Below are 22607 nucleotides of genomic sequence, written 5' to 3'. Positions count from 1 at the left end.
GTGTTTGATGAATGATCAATAAGATTCAAAAATAATTTTTCATTGAATTTAGTGAAACAGTCCTATTTTTCTGTTGAAATTTTACAGCTTATTAACTCCGACTCGATGGACGTGAGTAAGTCTGAGTGAACTCTGGGAGATGGTGATGGACAGGGAGGCCTGGTGTGCTGCGATTCATGGGGTCGCAAAGAGTCGGACACGACTGAGCGACTGAACTGAACTGAACTTGATTCTTACCAAATTTATCATCTGTAGACTTTCTGTATGTAAATTAAACTGGCAGCTCTGAAACCAATTTGCTCATTTATTTCTGGACTTCAAAGGAATACCTCCCTCCCCTCAACCATCTCCAACAAAGGAAATATATATTTAAATAATGTGGCTAAGAAAAATTTCCTAAAGAGATCGGTAGCTTAATAGCTACTGATAAAGACTGGTTAAATCAATTAAGGTATATAAATATGAATACCATGAAAATATTAAAGATCATGTTTTAGGACAAAACAATAAGAAAATGTTCCACATTTTCAAATTGTGAGACCATAAAACGAGTATATTTCATAACAACAAAACAGAAGTTTATAAAGTAAAAGCTCCCTCTTTTAAATATCTCCATCCACTAAAATAGTAACTCAGCTACTAGATACAATAGTTTGCTAGATAAAATAGTTTACTCAGATGGAAATATTATAGTCATTTTGATCATCTCTTTCTTTGTGCTTTTAGGTACTTTTATTTTCCTAAAGGAACTATATATATATTTTTTAAATTAACAAAAATGATTCCAGTAAAGCAATGTATATAACTTTGGCATACTTCACATTATCCATTACAAGTAGCAATTTCTGTATGTAGATGTCTAGGAAAAACAGTGATTTAAACTATAACCACGAATACTTTTCCTTGGAGAAGGGAGATTATTTACAATTACAACCTTTAGTTTGGAAGTTGGAAAAAGAACATCTGATGCCCTCTTGTGGCCAATAATTTTGATAAAGTGATTTTTATTTTTCACTGAAATCCAGTCTAAACTAAGAATAATGCCATAGCTCAGTCAGTAAGGGGCTTCCCGGATAGCTCAGTTGGTAAACAATCCGCCTGCAATGCAGGAGACCCTGCCTGGTTCGATTCCTGGGTTGGGAAGATCCGTTGGAGAAGGGACAGGCTACCCACTCCAGTATTCCTGGGCTTCCCTTGTGGCTCAGCTGATAAAGAAACTGCCTGGGTTAGAAAATGCCCTGGAGAAGGGAAAAGGCTACCCACTCCAGTATTCTGGCCTAGAGAATTCCAGGGACTGTTTAGTCCATGGGGTTGCAAGAGTCAGTCACAACTGAGCAACTTTCACTTCATTTCGACCTGGGTTCAGCCCCTGGATTGGGAAGATACCCTGGAGAAGGAAATGTCAACCCATTCCAGTAGTCTTGTCTGGAGTATTCCATGGACTGAGGAGCCTGGTGGGCTACAGTCCCCGGTGTCGCCAAAGTTGGACACATCTCCACAGTTAAGTAGCACTACTGAAGAGCACAGTAACACTGAAACCAGAAGTCTCTGAGGTTTAAATTTTCTGTTGAGACTGCAGACATTTTGAATTCCACATACCCTGAGAGCTATGTATCTTTATGATTTGTGCACTTTTCTGGTAGTCTATACTCAATAGAATTTATCACCAGGCAACAGGAATATCTGGAACAGCCAAGGACATCCAGTGTTTATTAGCAAGTGGTGATTTTTCTGATTAAATAATTTAGGACTAGAAATTTAAAGATGTGGATAATGAGAAAGTGTAATGATCTTAGTTTTTTAAAATATACCTCTGGGGAAAGAATCCAATTATTTTTTTAATCCAAATTTTTTTTATCTTTTTGTTTTTGTAGTTCAAGTACACTTACGAGACTGATGACACTACAGCGGTATAAATTTGAAGGACCACTGAAGAATCTGAAGTACTGTACTATTTGACTTTATTTTAGACCACTAATAAAGACTTAAACATGCTGAAGAAAAAAAGCACAAGGCAGAGTTTAGAGCATCTACAAGAACATTTCTGCTTTATGCAATGGCACTAGGCATATAAGCCAGATGTCTTATCAACATTTGTACAGGCCAAATTCTAGGCTAAGAAAATCCTATATATAGTGACTCTGATGACTGAAAGATGTTTCACTATATTTATATTTTCAATTAGCTACTAACATATTTTAGACTTTTTATATGAATCACTTGCTACTATAGCCTTTGGAAAGTTATGGTTAATAAAAAATTTTTTAAAGAAAAATAGAAATTGCTACATTGCTTTTTCTTTGCTAAATATTTAATTAAACACACTGCAGTGAGATATCCCTTTCACTCTTCTCTGTTTGTACACAGAACAGAAGCACACATTGGCATGCCTCAAACTACTTTTTATTTGCAACTACATGATTTTATGCAATTCTTCTAAACAACATAAAATAGATTTCCATGTGTATAAATAACTTACATACTTTCCATAAATGCTCAAAGGTGCTAGAACAGATCATCCACTCCTACAGTATCCTCATAAGCAACAGAGCTGATGCACAATATATAAATACTCAAGTTTAATATTAAAAACTCAGGCACTTGACTAACTTTTATAAAGTTTCTCAAACTATATCAATATATCTAAAGTGCATATATATTTTTAAGAAAAGATTATTCTTAATAACTTCTCTATAAAAATAAGTTTGATGGTTTAGCCCATCTAACTTTACTACTTTAAGTATGAACTTTTAATGCGTAGTCAGGCTTATTCTACCTTCTCTCAACATGACACCAACAGACAAAAGCAGCTAGTGAGGTGCTAACATGTGAGGATTAATCCAATGATTGCGGTCACAATGCATTCCAGGAGGAGGTACCCATGTTACTGGAATCGGGCGATATGGTTTATTCTTCCGTCCCTGATTTGGATAACCAAATGGAATGGGAGGAGGGTAGTGACTTTGATTGCCATTCCCTCGATACATTATTGGCTTTTTTCTGGGCAACGGGTGCCACACTGGAAGAGGTGGGAATATCAATTCCGAAATCTGTAGGGAAAAGAAAATGGCAAATTAATAAAAAACAAACTCACTCACCCACAACCCAAAGAGTAGCTCTAGGGGACATTCCCTACAGTCAAGTCTAAATATGTTAAAAACTTCAAATATAGTATGTGATCAGTGTTTTTCAAATGAACGAAAATTAATAAACTCAAATACACCCCTCGAAAACCAGGTATTCTCTGGCTATATCAAGCAGAAAAGATGAAAACAGAATGAGTAGAGGCCTATAAGGACATAACATGTTTAAGACCGCTGGTGTCCCAAAGCTGGCTAAAGAGTCACCTATGAAGCTTTTAAACACAAAAATGTCATGCCCCAGTCCTGTTCTACTGAACAATCTTAACAAAATTTTAGGAAGAGAGGCCAGGTATTTTGATGACACTCTGCAGGTGATTCTAATGTAGCCAGTTTAGCATTTTGGAACAACAGTCTTAGATTATCCTGTAAGTCAAGTGGGACATCAAGTTCACATTATGCAAAATGTTTTCAGCAGTTTTGGACCTCTATGCTCAGAATACTGTGCCCTGTGACTATGAGTTTCAGAGTTCTCTGATTTCTAATCTGCTCTTAGCATAGGGATTAAAAAATTTATATTCTGTATATCAGCACTACATTTAGGATAGAAAATTCAAAAGGCACGAAGTTGTATATAGTGGGAAAAAAAGTCTCTCTTTATCTGATTACCAGCTGCCCTCTCAGAGGCAGCAAACACTGATCAATTTTTTGATTATCTTTAGAGATATTCTATGAATATACTTGTGTGTACATCTATATACACATTAAATATCCACAATTCTGCATACTGCTTCTACACTCAATAAATACGTATCAGAGACATTCATATCAATATATAATGACTTTTTTCATAAATCTACAGCTAGACAGTAATGCAACGACTATGCCATAACTAAATTAAGTGGTCTCTTGTTGATAGGACATTTCGGCTGCTTTCAGTCTTTTAAAAAAAACGATGCACAAAAACAAACAAAACAATGTGGCAGTGAATAACCTTAGCATGCACAGTTAATTCTTGATTACCTACAATAATGGGGAAATGAAAAAATTTATTAAGAGTTCCAACTAATAATTGACCTATACTATACCTAAACCAATAGCCAAGTGGAATGTTTTCGTTTCTTTCTACATTGGGGTCCTGGTAAGCTTTTAAAACTCAGAAAGTAGACACAATTCTGGAATAATGATTCCCACAAGCAACCACTGTTCAAACTTCTATCACAGACTGAGTTTTCCCTGTTTGTGAACATCATATAAATGGAAGGTATATATTCTTTTGTGTCTAGCAATATTCTTTTTTGGGGGCTGTAACACATGACTTTTGGGATCTTAGTTTCCCAACCAGGAATCAAACTTGTGCCCTTGGCAGTGAAAACAAGAGTCCTTAACCACTGGACCACCAAAGAATTCCCTGGCAAAATTCTTTTGCTCAACAGAATGTTTTTTAGGTCCTTCCGTACTGTGTCTATTATGAAATGTTTTATTGCTATTATCCTACTGTATGAATGAATATATGACTATCTTCCCCCATTCACTTGTTAATGGATATTTGTTTTTTTACTGTTATATAAAAAAAGCTGTTATAAACATTCTAGTAAGAGGCTTTGTAGATATGGTTCATTTCTCTTGTTAAATACTTAGGAATGGAACTGTTGGGTTATATGGCAGATGCATATTTAAGTGCCAAGCAGTTTTCAAAGTGGTTGTACCATTTTTTACACTTCAATCAACAGTTTATGAATCCAGCTTCTTCACATCCTTGTCAGCACTTGGTACTGTCAGATGTTTTAATTTTAGCCATTCTGAAAGTAGTGTTTCACTGTGGCTCAAATTTACAATTACCTGATAACAAATAAGATTGAGCACCTTTTTCATTTGCTTACTGGCCATTTATATAACTTCTTTTGTACAAGTGTTTTTTCACATCTTATACCCACTGTTGTTATTTGGATCATTTGTCTTTTATTGTTGATTTACAGGACTGATTTTTAAAGTATATTCTGAAAACAAGTCCTTTGACAAATATACGTATTGAGAATATTTTGTTCCAGCCTATACTTCTGCCTGTTCATTTTCTTTACAGCTTCTTTTGATGGGCAAAAAGTTTTAATTTTGATGAGGTCAAATTTATTAACATTTTTGGAAGAAATCTTTGCCTATCCTAAATAATAAAGGTATCTCCCTATGTTTTCTTCCAAGTGTCAGAGATTTAGCATTTATGTTTAGGCCTGTGACGCATTTAAAATTAGTTGTTTTTTTTTAATGTATGGTATAAGGTAGCAGTTAGGGTCACTTTTTAAAAAATAAATGGATTATCCAATCGTTTCAGTACCAGTTCTTATAGATTTTTCCCCACTGAATTCCTTTGGCACTTATTAAAAAAATTTTTGTACATAAGGAGTCTACTATCTGTTCCAATAATATATTTGTGTATTTTTAAACCATTATCACAGGGATTCCCTAGTGGTTCAGTGGTAAAGAATTCGCCTGCCAGTGTAGGAAAGACGGGTTGATTCTTGGGTAGGGAAGATGCCCTGGAGAAGGAAATCATAACCCACTCCACTATTCTTGCCTGGGAAATCCCATGGACAGTGGAGCCTGGTGGACTACAGTCCATGGGGTCACAAAAGAGTCAGACACGACTTGGCGACTAAACAACAAACTATTAACACACTGTCTTAATAAACATAACGACTTGATATTAATGTGAGATCTCTGACTTGATTCTCCTTTCTTTGAATTTTATCTAGAAAAAAGCCTTTTGGGATTTTGATAGCAAGGTGAATCTGTGGACCAGTTTGGGGAGAAATTATATAATCTTCATTCTTAGTGGAGAATTATCTTTGGAGGTTCCTTTCAGAAAACACAGACCCCTATCAGAGAACAAAAACCCCCAAGCTAGAAATTATTTTGTGTATACTTTGATAACCTCTTTTTTTTAGGTTCTTCTTGGTAAAGCCAGATTCAAGATGAAAAAAATAGGTAAAAAAGATCTTAAAGTGGACCATCTGCTCCAACTTTCTACACAATGACTGTTAAGAGCTGAACTATGCTTCTTCATTATGAAATATTTTATAAGTGAATGTAATGTCAAAAAGAACTGTTATATTTTAAAAGCACATAAAAGATACTTCCATTTCTATGCTTTTCTGTTAGAATTTTATCCCAGTAGTCTTTCAACAAGGGGGAAAACAAGTACAACTTAATTTTAAAAGAAAATCTAAAAATTAACTTGTCAATTTACTTGTAAAAATTAGTAGCAATAAGTTCAATTTGGGATTCATATTCTTGCTTTACTGAGTAACAACAAATAAAATTCTGAGATAAAATTACCACACATCTCAATGAATTGCAGGTAATTTAACAATGGTAATTTGTAGCCAGGACATGGAAGCAACCTAGATGGCCATCAGCAGATGAATGGATAAGAAAGCTGTAGTACATATACACAATGGAGTATTCCTCAGACATTAAAAAGAATACATTTGAATCAGTTCTAATGAGGTGGATGAAACTGGAGCCAATTATACAGAGTGAAGCCAGCCAGAAAGAAAAACACCAATACAGTATACTAACACATATATATGGAATTTAGAAAGATGGTAATGATAACCCTGTATGCGAGACAGCAAAAGAGACACAGATGTATAGAACAGACTTTTGGATTCTGTGGGAGAGGGAGAGGGTGGGATGATTTGGGAGAATGGCATTGAAACATGTATACTATCCTGTAAGGAAACGAATCGCCAGTCTAGGTTCGATACAGGATACAGGATGCTTGGGGCTGGTGCACTGGGATGACCCACAGGGATGATATGGGGAGGGTGGTGGGAGGGGGGTTCAGGATTAGGAACTCATGTATACCCGTGGCAGATTCATGTCAATGTATGGCCAAACCAATACAGTATTGTAAAGTTAAATAAATAATAAAAATTAAAAAAACAATGGTAATTTGTAGTACATAATGCATCACATAGAGGGAAAAAAAGTCCAAAATATTTATGTCAGTGGTCTTAAAATGATCCCTGAAATACAAATATTATGTTTACTTATCTATATAGGGACTCGCTTGGAAAGGATACAAAAATAACTGGTAATGAACACCTTCATGTAAGGGCACAAGACTGGTGGTTGGGGAAGAGGAGGACATGTCACTGTTGTACTCTGGCTTTCCAGGTGACGCTAGCGGTAAAGAATCTGTCTGCCAGTGTAGGAGACGTTAAGAGATGTAGGTACAATCCCTGGGTTGGGAAGAGTCCCTGAAAAAGGGCATGGCAACCCCTCCAATATTCTTGCCTGGAGAATCCCATGGACAGAGGAGCCTGGTGGGCTAGTGTTCATAGAGTTGCAGAGTTGGACACACTGAAGTGACTCAGCATGGACGCACATACTGTTTCAAGTTAATTTTTGTAAAGGTTCAGTCTCTAATACTCATGATACTCTTGATTTCTTATTCATTAAAGACTAAATTCTCATTTTAGGCCAAATCAAACCCTACCAGAAACCTGTTATGTTTAATTATATCTAATTAAGGCCAACTTAATAAAAATAGGTATATTTAAAAATAGACTCAAAATCAGAAAAAGTACATGTACAGAAGAAGGCTCAACTCAAAAGATTTTTCTTTTTTTACTTGAAAATATTTCCTGTTGAAAAGTACTATTGTTAAGAATTTTTCAAACTATAATACATTAACTGTATGTGGGGTATAAGTAATAAATAAGTGAACAAAGTACACACATGACTGCTGTGTGTTAGTTGCTCAGTTGTGTCCCACTCTTTGTGACCACACAGACCACAGCCTGCCAGGCTCCTCTGTCCATATAATTCTCTAGGCAAGAATACTGGAGTGGGTCGCCATTCCATTTTCCAGGGGATATTCCCAACCCAGGGATCGAATCCGGGTCTCCTGAATTGCAGGCAGATTCTTTACCAACTGAACCAGCAGGGAAGCTCTCATGCTTGCTATATAATTCTTTACATGTTAAGGCAAAGAAAGATACGGTTTGGGCTTGAATGAAAAATTAACTAAAGAAAAATTTATTGAGGTTTCTCTTTAACCACAGAGAGGGAGGAACATGAAAGTTAAACCTGAAGTTACAAATTGGAAGTGTTAAAGGCTACAAAAAAAAAAAGTGGCTGTTTCTGAAAGTACTAAGGATTTTAAAACATCAGGAATGTTTTATTTCCATGATTCTTCCTATTCTTTTTGAAATATATTTATCCTACTTATTGAATAGTAAAGCAGACCTTTGACAACATGATTCAAGATGCCTATTCTACTTCCCCTTAATGTGGAAAAGCAACAACTGTGATCTAAAATCTCAACTCAGAAACCCTGGGCAATATGAGGACTACCCAGGATGACCTTGGAAGCCCTGCTCAGGACCTTCAGTATAGAGCCACTTCATGGTTACCTGGTACACAGGGCTGGGGGTCGCAGCCACAGAATTCGGTTTCACTTCCACTTCCTTACATGTTTCTTCATCTGAAGAAGAGGATCCTGAATGATAATCAGAGGTAACCTTATCAAGGGCCCTGGTAACTTTCTTGGAAATCTCATCCTTGTTCTCATCCTCATTTTCAAAGCTGGCAACAATGAATGCATTATTTTTCTCTCCATACCTAAGAATAAAAAGATCCAAAAACTTAGAAACCCTGAAATTATATCAACAAAGCAACAAAGTCCATAAAAACAACTGAACAGGTCTGGACATGCCACCAGTCCTGGGCCAAGAAGGAACCCTCCCAGAACTTGATTCTACATATATAGTATGTTAACCCAGCTCCATGCCAACAGGCAGGCCACAGTTTTCCAGTCTATTAACGTACCAAAAAAGTGACCTCATTCATTCTTTTTTCCAATTTTCTTTTCTACTGCCCCAAGAGAAATTCATGGATTACATTTTTGTATGCACCACTGAAATTGGCCATACATTAATGTATTGGCCATTTACATTAATACAGTAAAACTTTCTAATGAATTTTTAATTGACCTCTATATTAAGATCATAGTAATTCAAGTCAAAAATCAACTAGATATTTCTTATGGGATTTACTTTTACTGCAATTAAATTAAAAAAGGGGCCTGTGTTTCCTGTATCTACACTGACAAAAATGAGAACTGAGGCAACTGTTGAGGTTAAAGAGAAAAAGAAAATATAGCTACTGTTGAGGAAAATAAAAGGATTTTTCTTGAATTACACTGCTGATTTCACAGAGATTCCTATGATAAATGTTCATTTCCTTTAAATTAAGCAGTGTTTTTTATTCTTCCAAAACATTTTTAAAGCCTTGATCTAAGAAAAACTGTCAGGATATCTAACTTTGGCTATTGGTTACTAGAAAAAAAAATTCTGCGATCAGGGGAAAATAGCATAACACATAGTAAAACTAGGAGTTTTCATTGAGAGGACAGAGAAGAAACCCACAAATCTAATAAATTAGACATCATAAACACTATGAAACAATTTCTAGGAAGTGTTAGGACAAAGGAAATGAACTGTTAAGCAGTCTTACACGGCATGTAATTAAAGTTCAACAAATGATTCCAAGCTTACAAAATATAAGAATGACTTCAATAGAAAAATAAGGTTAACTATGATGTCAATTAATTTCATTTCAAGATAACTCATCTCAAATTATTTCTGAATCAGGATATTTACAGTTAAGTAAAAGGCCTAATTACAACAAAGTCTATTGAAAGTTCCAATGGCAATCAAGTAGTCTCATAGGTGAGTTCTATTCCTTTCAGCTGTGCTATCTTCTATTCTCATGGGCTGAATGGGGCCATAAATACAATCTAAATATAGTATATAATTCCTTTTTCTATTCTTTTTCAGTCTATCTCATAAACCGCTATAGGATGGTGGAAAGAGCACAAGACATATTTTTGGTTCTGCTCTGCCATATACTAGGTGTACCCAGGTTCAAGTTATTCAGTCTCTCCAGGCCTTGTTTCTTATCTGTAGGATGAGGAAGCTGGAAGTAGTTGGATAGTGGTTTTCTTCAACTGGTGATTCTTCTTAGAAAATGCCTGAACAACTGGGTGAGTTCTTTACAACACAGAATTCATGAACTACAATTTCAACTCAGGCAAAACAGAAAGGCAAGAAATCTGAGAAAAAACCCTACCTCAGTAGAAACAGAAACCTAAACCAAGGGCAGACATCTAAATGACTGAAGGATCAGCTTTATTAACTCAGATTTCTTTGATACTTGAGCTCAGTTAGGTTTTGCCTTTTTCCCTTGGTAGTATTTTGGCATGAGGGCTCTCTTCAGGGTAAGTGAAGCAGCTTACTATATTACCGTAATATTAGAACATACAATTAATTCCTCAGAATTAGTAAGGGACAAGTTTTAAACTTTACAATTTAAAATTTACACACACTGCTGAAACATTAAGACCAACTGAGTTAATTTGAAAAATATCAATAGTATCTAATGCTCTTTATCTTCCAGGAAAAGAAAGGATTATAGAAATTACAAACAAGAAGTGTAGACTACTGAGTAGATAATAACATGCCAGCTATTTGCAGGATTTCTCCTTATGGGAAAGATCTGTTTTCTATTTAGTATAATCTGAAGTATTTCATGAAGTGATAACCTTTCTAACTATACAACGCTTTTGCATTCTTCCAATATCTATCCTGATGGAATAATTCTATGAAAAATGTTCTGAGTAGATTTCAAATGTTTTTTAAAACCATAGTCTTTAGTATACAATGATTTATTATTTTTAATGACTCAGATTATTTACTCAACTATGTAACTGCTATATCAATTTTAGTTTTCAGAATATTCCCAGTTTGGATTCAAAAGCACTAATAAATATCTCAATTTCCTTTATTAATTTATAGCAATCATCTCTACCCAATTACTAACACTTTATTTCCCCTGGGATTTCTATCATCACTTAATGAACATTCTGAAGATAATTTCTAGTAACTGTGAAGAAACTCACATCATAGTCAATTTGAGGCAAAATTTTGATCATACAGAAGGCAATGCAAGGATTTTCTTATACTAGCAAGATGAGAAAGCTCAGTAATTTTTCATTATCTGGTATTATCAAATAATGAAGTATTCACTTAAGTAAAACAGAATGTCCATGTAACTAAAGCTCTCATCTTCAGGTGTCAAGATATGGTTTAGGCATTTCAAATCAATATGTCCAAAATGTTCATGTAATTCGCCAACTTCTTAAACATCCTTGGATACAGAAACTTTCCCCTAATGATTTAAGACTGTTGTATCAAATATTTCTTATTTGACAGTGTGATAATATATTTGGTTCAACTCTTGCTTTTTTGTTCCCACTTCTATGTTAGACTATTACTTTTTTTTGTAGATTTATGACAACAGTATCCTGGGGGACTGGTTGCAGGACCATTCCCTCCCCTTCCTCTCCCAATGCCAAAATATATGGCTGCCCAAGTATTGTACCTTAAATAAAATGGCAAGGTATTTGCATACAACCTGCCCACATGCTCCCATACACTTTAAATTATCTCTAGATTACTTATCATATCTGCTGCTGCTGCTAAGTCGCTTCAGTCGTGTCTGACTCTGTGTGATCCCATAGATGGCAGCCCACCAGGCTCCCCCATCCCTGGGATTCTCCAGGCAAGAATACTGGAGTGGGTTGCCATTTCCTTCTCCAATGCATGAAAGTGAAAAGTGAAAGGGAAGTCGCTCAGTCATGTCCGACTGTTAGCGACCCCATGGACTGCAGCCCACCAGGCTCCTCCGTCCATGGGATTTTCCAGGCAAGAGTACTGGAGTGGGGTGCCATTGCCTTCTCTGCTTATCATATCTAATACAATGTAAATATTATACAAATACTTTGAATATTATGTAAATAGTTGCATAGCATGGCAAATTCAAGTTTTGCTGTTTAGAACTTATCTAATTTTTTGCCCTCAAATATTTTTGAACTAAAGTTGGTTGAATGCATGGATATGGAATCGTCAGATATGGAAAGTCAACTGTATTTTGAACAATCCCCCTTCAAATGTCATGTAAGTCTTTATGGGCTTAAAAAACTACACAACTAACTTAAAGAACTGTGCATGAAGTAAGAGTAAATCAGGATCAAAGTGTAGGCCTTGAAAAGTAAGTATTTCAATATAGTCAACTTTGTGATAGCTATTTCTTGTATACTGAAAAGTCTTCTGCAGGGATTCAGTGGACCAAGTCTACAAAACAAAGTCTGACCCTGGCCGGAGGTAAGTCCTTCCTTAGTCCCAGACTCTAAAAATTGTCTGACCTTCTAAGTACAAAAATCGCTGCTATTCCTTTTTATGAGAAACAAGTACTAGAGAATCTACGTGCCCCCAGCTTCCCAAAGCAATAAGCTTACATAAGACACCAGTTTATATCAAGCAGCTCTAGGGTGGTCCAGAAAATTGTTGCAGAACAACCATGTATTTATCCAGCATGTCTTCATCACCACTTTCATTGATGAAGATCAAGTCACAGCCTATGACCACCTTTAGAACATATTAGGGTTACATCAAAAGCACCTCTACTACAATCAATGGGTGAACTGTACCTCTAAACCAAAGAGAAAACCCTAAAGAAACAGCTGTAGGAAATCACTCGCAGGGAGTTCCATGCATCTGTTCATTCTGTTCCTCCTGCCTGCAAACACCCACTTTGTCATCTAGTCAACTACAACTCCTTCCCCACTCAGCTCAAGTACCACCTACTCAATAACATCAGTCCTCTGTATCCATGGGTTCTGCATCTGTGCATTCAGCCAACCACAGACCAAAAATATTTGGGGGGAAAAAAATCAGAAAGTTCGTAAAAGAAAAACTTGAACTTTTTCAATTTAAGGCAACTATTTACATAGCATTTACATTATATTAGGTAGTATAAGTAATCTAGAGATGATTTAAAGTAAATGGGAGGGTATACATAGGTTATATGCAAATACTGCACTATTTTATATAAGGGACTTGGGCATCTGAGGATCTTAGTTCTGGCTGTGCATGTGCGTGTGTGTGCGTGTGTGTGGTGAGGAGTGTCCTGGAACTAATCCTTCACTGATATACCAAGGGGTGACTACAGTCTTCCGTGAGGCAGTAACTTTCTCTTTTGTGCCACCAACCAGTGCATCTTGTACATATTTCTATTATAGCATAAATCTCACTCTGTTATCTGCTTATTCTTTCTTCTCCCTTATTACACTTTAAACTACCTGAAAGAATAATGTCACTTTCATTTCCACAACTAAGAATGCCTGGTCCACAATGAATGCTTTTAGAGTAAATGAAGTTCAATTTCATACCTAACACACCTACCTTTTACAATTCTGCTCATTAGGAGACAAGAAATAATTTCCATTATGAAAATAAAACCATGAAAATTTCACTCAGCCACTTAAAAGCCAAAAGCGGGGAGAGAGGCAACAGTGAAAACAAACAGCAACAGAGACCAACCAAAAGTAATTATCCAGTATTATTTGGGATTAACAACTTTCCTAGTTTGAAGACGGGAAAGACAAGGGCACCATCAATGGGAGATGGTAATAATTGACCTACAGGGAATCAAGGTATCTAAATTCTACAATAAACTTGGTAAATCTCTTCAAAAAAAAACTCTGCTCTATTATTTCTTAAGTTTCTTTAGTTGTAAAACAGGAGTGTAACCAGTCTTTTACTATCACCTCCAAGAAGAATAGTTTACAAAATTCACTTCTGAGAAAGCCAACCAACCAGCTCCTGGCCATTAAGATACGTGTACAGGCGGTACCTGAGAGAATTTCATAAAAATCAGTTCCAACATGGTCATCAGTTCAGTTGCCAAACTCACCTACAGCACACCTCACATGGGTCCACCCATAGAGTGAGTTCCTTTGGCAAGCCCAGGTCACTGTACAAGATGCAGCTGTTCTCACAGGCTTTCAGGACATCAGGATCAACTCTCTGAAACTTATTGACACGAATGCATCTACAAAAAAGTGGAGTAATGTTAATAGCTTTAAATAAAATTTAAATCAGAAACCTAGTTATATCTACGAGTATTTGCCAACATGAACTTAAAAAAATAAAACCCTGGTAAAGAACTCAGGAATACCTATCCTAAATAGATAACAAATCTGAACTAAAGGCAAAGAGGCTGCAGCAGCATCTACGCAGCCTGGTAGAAAGAAAAGGGCATCTGCAGGAGCACAGGGACATCAGTAGGACTGGCTCTACCTCATTTCAGATAGTAACTACTCAACCTCACATGTACTTCAATAAGCAAGGAGTATGTAAGTGCATGAAATTACTTAGAACTTTGAATGCAAAAAATTAGCCAAATTCCTATATAACAAAATCTCCAGCTAACAAAAAGACCTCAACTAATGTTTTAAACAACATTCATACATTTTTGTCACAAGTTTTGCTCTGTCGTTACTTTGCTTAAGAAGGGTATCCTTTGCCTTACCTGTAACTGTTCTCTAAATACCAAATTAATCAAGGACACAGAACCATTTATATCATGTATTAAGAGTAAAATATAATCCAAAAGTGTTACTGGCTTATTTAAGTTGTGTTACTCGAGGGTTTTCTTATTTAGTTAGCAAAAAGGTGAAAAAATTCTAAACCAATAAAGACTGTTCTAGCACAGAGTTTATAGGATCTTAGTTCCCTGACCAGGGATCAAACCTGGGCCCACAGCAGTAAAAGCACAGAGTCCTAACCACTGGACTACCAGGGAATTCTCATCTGTCCCATTTTTTCTTTTAACCTAAGAAGTACCAACCACGGCTACCTAACAGAATGCTCAAAGATGGCTCTCAGTATGAATGCAAAAATACCTGTTAAAGTAAGTATCCTGCTTGCATAGAGAAATTTTTAGTTACAATGAAAGTATTTACTGCCTACAGCTAAGAAATGAACCAAGAGAATCCAGGTTTTTGTACTAATCCTGATTTATAGGGTGAAAGTGTGAAACTAAAAGTATTAAGTCTCTCAGTCATGTCCAACTCTTTGTGATCCCCATGGACTGTAGCCCCCAGGTTCCTCTGTTCAAGAGATTCTTCAGGCAAAAATACTGGAGTGGGTAGCCATTCCCTTCTCCAGGGGGTCTTCCCATCCCAGGGATTGAACCTGGGTCTCCTGCATTGCAGGCAGATTCTTTACCATCCGAGCCACCAGAGAAGCCCACGATTTACTAAGGTGAGTTTAGATTAAATCATTTTACTTCTTTTTCAGACCCAAAGCTTTAAAATATAGAAAATATAAGTTAATTGACAAATATTGATAATACTACTAACTATAATACTGTTAACATCAAGAGAATAATGTGTTTATATTTAGTCAATTTCCATTTTCATTTAAAACAGTGAAAAAGTTCTCATTAGATAATAGCTAATATATATTTCTAAGTAATAATAATAATAACCCTTTTTGAAGGTTTACCATGCAATGGAGAGTTTTCTAAATACTTTGTATGTATGGCCATACCTCGGACATTGTGGATTGGTTAAAGACCAGAGCAATAAAGCGAGTATCACAATAAAGCCAGTCACAAATTTTTGATTTCTCAGTGTATATAAAAGTTATATTTATACTACACTGTAGTCTATTAAGTATGCAACAGCATTACATCTAAAACACAATATACATAGCTTTATGCTAAAAAATGCTAACCATCACCTGAGCCTTCATCAAGTCTCTGTAATAGTAACATCAAAGATCCCTTATTACAGATCACCAAAACAAATATAATAACGAAAAAGTATGAAATACTGTAAAGAATTACCAAAATGTGACAGAGACGCAAAGTGAGCAAATGCAATTGCAAATATGGCGCTGATAGACTTGCTCAATGCATGCTTGCACAAACCTTCAATTTATAAAAACCACAACATCTGTGATATGAAATAAAGCAAAGTACAATAAAACAAAGTATGTCTATATTAACTCTTTTAATTTTCACATTGATCCTGTGAGTTACATACTGTTTTCTCCATTGCAAGAAAGAAAGGAGGCAGAGTTTGAGTAACTTGCCCAACATTACCTGGCAAGAAAGTGGTGAATGCAGAGTTCAGATCCAGACCAGATGCCAAAGTTCATCTTATTAAACAACCCAATTAGGCCTATATTTATCATAACATCACCATTAACAATTTAGCAAATTCAGAGTAAAAATTAAAAACTAGTTTAAAACATGTAAGAAAATCTTTGTTCCTTTCTATGAGATGGTCTTATGTTATAGATTCTAATGTTGTGTAGGTTGATTGAAAAGTCCCATGTGCTCAGGATCAAAATCAGTTAAGGGTAAGGAGATAGATCTTACATGTATATACGTATGTGTTTTTTAACATACAGTGAAGATGTAGGCTCTAAGCTTAAAAAAAATATATGTAAATAAAAAGGCTTAGAGACTCTGCTTCAACAAAATCTGCATACCATACATATTTCTATGCTATTTTTTTTCACTCTAGATACTGTGACTACTCACCCATTAGCCACTCTTCAAAAACAAGATTTTAAAAGTTGCATAAAAATAGTCTATCATTTACTTGACAGTGTAGTGCTTTCCAATTTTTTTGCAATTATAAAGTGCAAGAAATATCCATATTCATACATATTTGTCTGCATTTCTGATTATGCTTCTAGAATAGATTTTAGGAGACTCAGTTTTCAAAGACTATGAATATTTTTACAGATCTCCGTAATGTTGCCAAATTGCCCTTATTTGTATATGTTGCAGAAAAACATACTAATTTATAAAAACTTTAGAAGAAAAAGAACACCTCCAACCTACTCTATGAAGAGTCTAATAACTTAGGTTAATTCTATAGTCTACTCATTTTTATAAAAGAAACAACCCACTATTAACTCTAATAGTTTTCTACTTCAAAGATGGCTTCAAAATGACTCAATAATGATAGTTCTGATTACATGCCAATTTAATCCTGTTTGGCTAACTTTTTTCCTCAAGTTTTTGAAATTAATGGAAATGAAATTGTACACTGATCTTTAAGCATTTACTTGACAGTGTCTCCTTTTTCAGTAACAGTACAGTGGCTTGGCACTACCAAAAGCCTTAGTCCAATGTCAACTGCATCAGTGTAAAAAGCCTCATGAGCTCTAATTCACAAAAGCTGTTCACTTTATCAGAAATGAAGATGTGCAGGAAAAAATTAAGAGAATCAAGTGAGAGGATAAAAAACAATAACTTGAATTACATCCACATTTCTACTTTCACTCACCATATCTTCCAGTATACTAGGAAACCTCTTTGGATAAAAATGAGAGAGAAATATATCAATTACTTGATTCTTTTCAACAGATCACATGCTTACCTTGCTTTTCACAAATGAGAACTAAACAAGTCATATTTTCACCTCCTTTGCACACTCTGTGAATAGTCATACACTTGACAAGAGCTCAGTGACTGAAAGAAAATTCTTTTTACTGTCAAGCGCTGATTTGTGGAGGAATCTTTAGGGGCAGCAATAGGCAAAAATAAAAGAATTTGTATTCATGACAGTCACAACTGTTCCACTTTTATTTTTTCAGTCACATCCACAAATGGGACACAGTTTGACAGCTGAGTTTAGTAGAACATTCTCAACTTAGGTTCCCAAATACTCACATAAATACTAAAGACAGAACATGCCAGGACATGTTTTACAGGAGTCTGCTCTTCTTTAAACTGTATATGGAACTTATAAACTGGAGTACAAAAGACAGCTGGGAGTGAGAATTGCCTTCACTCTCAGAGACAAGGCAGTGGTCAGACTGTGGTGTAACAGAAAGCTCCTAAGAATTCAGAGTGAGTTAGACCTGAATTTGAATTCCAGAGCTAGTATTTACCATTTGTGAATCATAGGTAAGTTACCTTCATCTATAAAATGGTTACACTGGCTTCTACTACAACGAATTATGCACAGTACAAATGAAATCATTCCTGTGTCAAGAACATGAGTGAGTGAAGTCGCTCAGTTGTATCCTACTCTTTGCGACCCCATGGACTGTAGCCTACCAGGCTTCTCTGTCCATGGGATTCTCCAGGCAAGAGTACGGGAGTGGGTTGCCATTTCCTTCTCCAGTGTCAAGAACATATCAGGTGTCTAATAATCTTATTTCTCATTTGCCAGAAAACTTTTAATATGTCGCATGTAATTTACTTTTACATACAAGGAACTCATTTCTCTCAACTCTTTTCATGCCCTTTTCTAAGTGATAGTTTTAGGGGTCCTCTACAATTGTGAAAATCCTCAACTACCTGTGACACACAAAGGAAAACACTCAGGAGTCACACTATGACCACAAGACTAATTCCCAGGAGTCTACAGATTGGCCTCTCAAGTCCTGGCAGTAGAAGTCCCAACAACAAATGCTTGTATTTTAAAGTGAACAAGGAAAAAATACATGAGCCACCCCTGAGCTGGGTATGATGCAGCTAAACTGTGAAAGACATGGACAGGACACCATCACTCCTCTGGCCTGGCACTTATTTGAGGAGCTGATGATCATCCTCTTCACTCAGTTCAATTCAAATGTCCAGTTCAATTCTAATGTCCAAGCCTACCTGTAGGCTTGTCCTTTTGATGGTTTTTCTGGATACCAGTGATTTTTATATTTTTCTTGAAGTATCAGGGTCAATTTCTCAGCAAACCTCTCAACTGCTTCTTTTTTCAATTTATCATGTTTTCGAACTAGTCTTGTGAAAAAGAAGACTACAGCAGCGATTTCGTTCTTCATTTTCTCCTGCAAAGATAAAATAGTTTTTCTCAAAAAACTGAAACATCAAAATTTGAAGATAAAGCTCTGTGAAACATACCTCCTTTAGAGCCCCCTTTCCTCCTCCCAATTTTATCTCGTGTTTCATTGGCTGATATCTGGAGCAGGAACAGTCACTAATTTATGCCATAAAGACCTTATTATTAAATACTGCTTAAGAATTTTATCACCTTTGTATGGAATTCACTAAAGAGAGCACACCAAGTTGTTCCTGTCAGCTAAAATAAAAATCAGAGATATTACTCAAAGAGAAGCACTACAATGATACCACTATATAGCTTTTATTACATGCATAAATATTTAAGTACAATAACTCAACTTTAAAATTCTAAGAAATAACTTGTACTTTAAACATAAAAAAAACTCCACTTTAAAATCCAGTATTGTAGAGCCAATACAGAAAACAGTTTAGCAGTTCCTAAAAAGGTCATATATATATGGCTACCATATGACCCAGCAATTCTACTCCTAGCTCTATACCCCAGGAAAATGAAGCCATATGTTCACACAAAAACTTGTCCACAAATGTCCACAGCAACATTATTCATAATAACCAAAAAGCAGAAACAAACTAAATGTGGAGCAACTGATATATGCATAAATAAAATGTGGAATATTATTAGGCAACAGAAATGACAAACTGATAGGTGCTATAACATGTATGAACCTTGAATACATTATGCTAAGGGAAAGATGCCAAAAGACCAAATACTGTATAACACTAATTATATGAAATGTCCAGAATAAGCAAATCTATATAAACAGGAAATAGGTTAGTGGCCTAGGGGTAGGAGAATGGGGAAGGAGTGATGTCAGTGAGTTTAAGATTGCCTTTTGAAATGATGAAAATGTCCCAAAATTGACTGTGGTGATGGCTGTACAACTTAGTGAATATACTAATACCAATGAACTGTACATATTAAATGTGCGGATTATACAGTGTGTGAACTATATTTCAACAAACCTGTCATACACGAAGAAAAAGATCCACCATCGAGCTTCTATAAGCATTCTTTCAGGACCAGAGACATATTTACCTTTAGGTAAATATGACCAAAAAACCCAGCTCTATCAAAGCATATTTAAGAAAGTGGAAATCTGGGGTCATTCATGGAAAATCAAACTAAAAGGAATAATTAGAGATTCAGCTGCATTTTGGAACTGCCTCAAGAAGGATTCTTTATAAATGTCAGATCTGATTTATCATTGATTAATCCATAAAAGCAAAAACCTTGTACTGGATATCTTGTACTGGGATTGTTTCAATGTATATTCTGTCTTTACCCAATGAGCTCATTCATTTGGCTGCTGTAACTTGGAGTTATCAGATGCTGCATTTACTAAGAAACACCACCTTTTCAGAACCAATTATTAAAGACATACAGCCCCTGCTATGTTTGGTGTAAAAACTGACTAACCTACCTATAGTTCTTTCAGATTTAAAAAGTAAAGCTGATTCTGTTAGCTTCCTTTTTCTTTTACCAAACTTCCTCTTAAAGTCTGTCTTCATGATTCCTTTCCTCCTTGTGCAAATTCAAACAAGGGATGTCAGTGTGAAATAAACTCTGTATGGTATTTGAGAAGTATGCTGGCAGCCATAGCTACCCTGATCCTAGATGGGAAGACACGCAAACCTCCCTCCTGGAACCCTAGAATGAGTTTCTTCTATGGCCAGCAGCACATAACCCCAGCCCTCTCCAACTGCTGTGCAGCCTCCTGTTGAAAAAAAACGTCAGCCATTTCCACGTATAAAGCTATATTTATACTCCACCACGTTATGATAGAAAAGAAAACCCACTGAAATTTAATATATGCTTTGGGATGAAACTTGCTGATGCAACTACATCAGCCTCCACCCCACCAAAAAAAATAAGGAATCACGCTAAAGAAATACACTCCATCCTCAACTAACTCATTTTCTTCATTCAATTTGCCAACTCTGCTCTACATATCTGAGTGTGGGGTTTTGTTTTCCTGTCCCGCTCCCCTCCCCCCTCCCCCCGCCCGCTCGGCCCTCTGTTTCACATCGGAAAATAAAAGGAAGAAAGGAAGGAAAGAACCACTTAGTGGTGGCTTTGGGTTGTAACACAAGATGAGTCATATGGATTTTTTTTTTTTTTTTTCACTTTTGAAGGAATAGTGCCTGAATTGCTGACAATTTAACCCACCCTCACAGGTCAGTATTCCAGGAGGATCCAAAGGGTACCCCCCAGAGGGGAGAGTTATAAAGTCAGGAAGCAGAACGCAGCAGGGCCCAGAAGACCCGAGGTACGCTAGGGAAGTTGTCTCGAGTAAGGGGCCGCAAACCCTCCACCCACACTCGGGGCGAAAAGCTCCCATTTTAAATCTCGCACGGTGACGTCATCCGGGGACGTAGTCACCGCGGCTGCTCCTCAAGTTCTACTTTGTTCCACAGTCTCCTCGGCTCCGGCGGCGGGCCGAGAACCCCAAGGAAAACCCAGCCCTGCCTGCCAGGAGTTTATAACTTTGTACTTTTTCCTCCCTTGTAACGAGAGGCGAGTGGCGCCCGTTTCTGGAAACAAGTATTTTTCCGGACAGACTTTCCCAAGGTTGAGGGAATCCCAGCGGCGGGGGGTGGGTGAGGAGCCCCGGACGAGCCCCGCGGCGCCACAAAGCGGGCTCCGGACCCCGAGAGGCAGGATTCCCGCGGCGCTGGGAGGTGGGCTTATCAAGCCCGGCAACCCGCGGCCCGGCACTGGCACGGGGCTCTTGAGGAGCGCTAGGTGAGGGGGCACCCCACGTATCCACCCACTCCTGGAAGAACCGCCCGCGAGCGCGTCCAACTTCTGCAATCGCGGTTTTTCCCGAGTTAAGGGGGCAGGGCCCAGAGCCCCGTTCCCTTCCTCCCCCGCGAACAGTCGCGCAGGGTCCGCCGCCCCCGAGCAGGTTCCAGACTTCGGAGGCCCGGGTTCGAGAACTCGACTGCCCTCAGGCGCGACCTCCCTCCATCCCCGAGACAGCAAGCCGGGTCTCCGGCTCCAGAAAACCCACGGCCGCGCGAGGAAGGCTGTCGCCCACCCCGAGCGGAAGGTAACGCGCTGTGGAAACGTGGCAGGAGCCTCTAGGCGGCGTCTCCGCCGTCGCGATGCCCCTGAGGGTCTCGCGGAAACCCTCGAGGACCGCCCCCTTCAGTCCCCAAACCTTCCTTCGCGCCGGGCCGGAGCCGATGCAAGCCTGTTCGACCCCGCACTCCTCGCGGTCCCCCCACGCACTGCCCGCCCGCGAGCCTTCGACGTGGCCTCCAGGGCGCCCGGACCACCCTCCTGCCGCTGCCCTCAGCCCCGCCATGTCCGCCTCCTCCTGGCCCAGTCCCCTCACCGCCGCCGCCTCCACTCTGGGGCCACAGATTCGGCGACCCCGACAGTCCCCGGGCCGGGAACCGAACGTACCGCCTTAGCGGACCGGCGCTCGGTGGTAATGAGCGCAGCAAGCCTCGTCAGGCTTGTGAGGCTCCCGCGTCGTCGGGCTGCCAAGCGCGCGCGGAGAGGGCGGGCTGGCTAGCGCGCGAGAGCTAGCGAACGCGGCCCAGAAGCGACGCGCGGGGGGCTCGCGGGCCGGAAGAGGGGCGGGGCGATGACCCGGGAAAGGGATGGCGCCGCTCAGGACTGGCTCGCGCTCCTAGGGGGAGGAGCCTGAGGCGGGGCCTCGCCTAGGCCACGCCCCCGGGGTCCCTGCCTCACGGTGCGGGCGGCGAAGCACCCTCGGTCGTATCACGCGCGCGGCAGACCTCCGGTCCGAAGACGAGGGCAACAACGCC

The 22607-nt window shown here is 38.2% G+C and overlaps 2 protein-coding genes and 1 non-coding gene across 4 annotated transcripts; 1 reads left to right on the top strand and 2 right to left on the bottom strand.

The window, feature by feature from the left end:
* Positions 1-2264: 2264 nt before the first annotated feature.
* Positions 2265-22375, bottom strand: BTG3 (BTG anti-proliferation factor 3). Of its 2 annotated transcripts, none has more exons than XM_052642461.1 (5): positions 22240-22375; positions 18618-18796; positions 13899-14036; positions 8498-8705; positions 2265-3050 (listed from the first exon to the last, which is right to left on the bottom strand). In XM_052642461.1, exons 2-5 carry the CDS (start codon positions 18788-18790, stop codon positions 2811-2813), a joined length of 759 nt encoding a protein of 252 aa, XP_052498421.1. In that variant the 5' UTR covers positions 18791-18796; positions 22240-22375; the 3' UTR covers positions 2265-2810. The 2 variants fall into 2 exon arrangements, with proteins under 2 accessions (XP_052498421.1, XP_052498413.1); XM_052642453.1 differs by having other exon boundaries at positions 22169-22254.
* Positions 14717-14789, bottom strand: TRNAK-UUU (transfer RNA lysine (anticodon UUU)). Its single transcript has one exon. It is a non-coding gene; the product is annotated as a tRNA-Lys (tRNA).
* Positions 19639-21884, top strand: LOC128052179 (basic salivary proline-rich protein 2-like). Its single transcript, XM_052644648.1, has 4 exons — positions 19639-19644; positions 21006-21120; positions 21246-21573; positions 21665-21884. Exons 1-4 carry the CDS (start codon positions 19639-19641, stop codon positions 21882-21884), a joined length of 669 nt encoding a protein of 222 aa, XP_052500608.1.
* Positions 22376-22607: the final 232 nt, after the last annotated feature.

This window comes from Budorcas taxicolor, chromosome 1, assembly GCF_023091745.1.
Source record: "Budorcas taxicolor isolate Tak-1 chromosome 1, Takin1.1, whole genome shotgun sequence".
Lineage (NCBI taxonomy): Eukaryota > Metazoa > Chordata > Mammalia > Artiodactyla > Bovidae > Budorcas > Budorcas taxicolor.
This window is presented reverse-complemented; position numbering and strand designations above follow the sequence as displayed.

Bases quoted from the DNA above. Each gene is read 5' to 3' on its own strand.
- BTG3 (XM_052642461.1), bottom strand. From the start codon at position 18,790: ATGAAGAACGAAATCGCTGCTGTAGTCTTCTTTTTCACAAGACTAGTT. The intron at 14,037-18,617 runs GTAGGCTTGGAC...ACTTTTTTGTAG, and splicing joins TCAAAAGGACAAGCCTACAG to ATGCATTCGTGTCAATAAGT. The intron at 8,706-13,898 runs GTGAGTTTGGCA...TTTTATTCTTAG, and splicing joins CCATGTGAGGTGTGCTGTAG to GTATGGAGAGAAAAATAATG.
- LOC128052179 (XM_052644648.1), top strand. The intron at 21,121-21,245 runs GTAAGGGGCCGC...TTTGTTCCACAG, and splicing joins CGCTAGGGAAGTTGTCTCGA to TCTCCTCGGCTCCGGCGGCG. The intron at 21,574-21,664 runs GTGAGGGGGCAC...TCCCGAGTTAAG, and splicing joins GGGCTCTTGAGGAGCGCTAG to GGGGCAGGGCCCAGAGCCCC.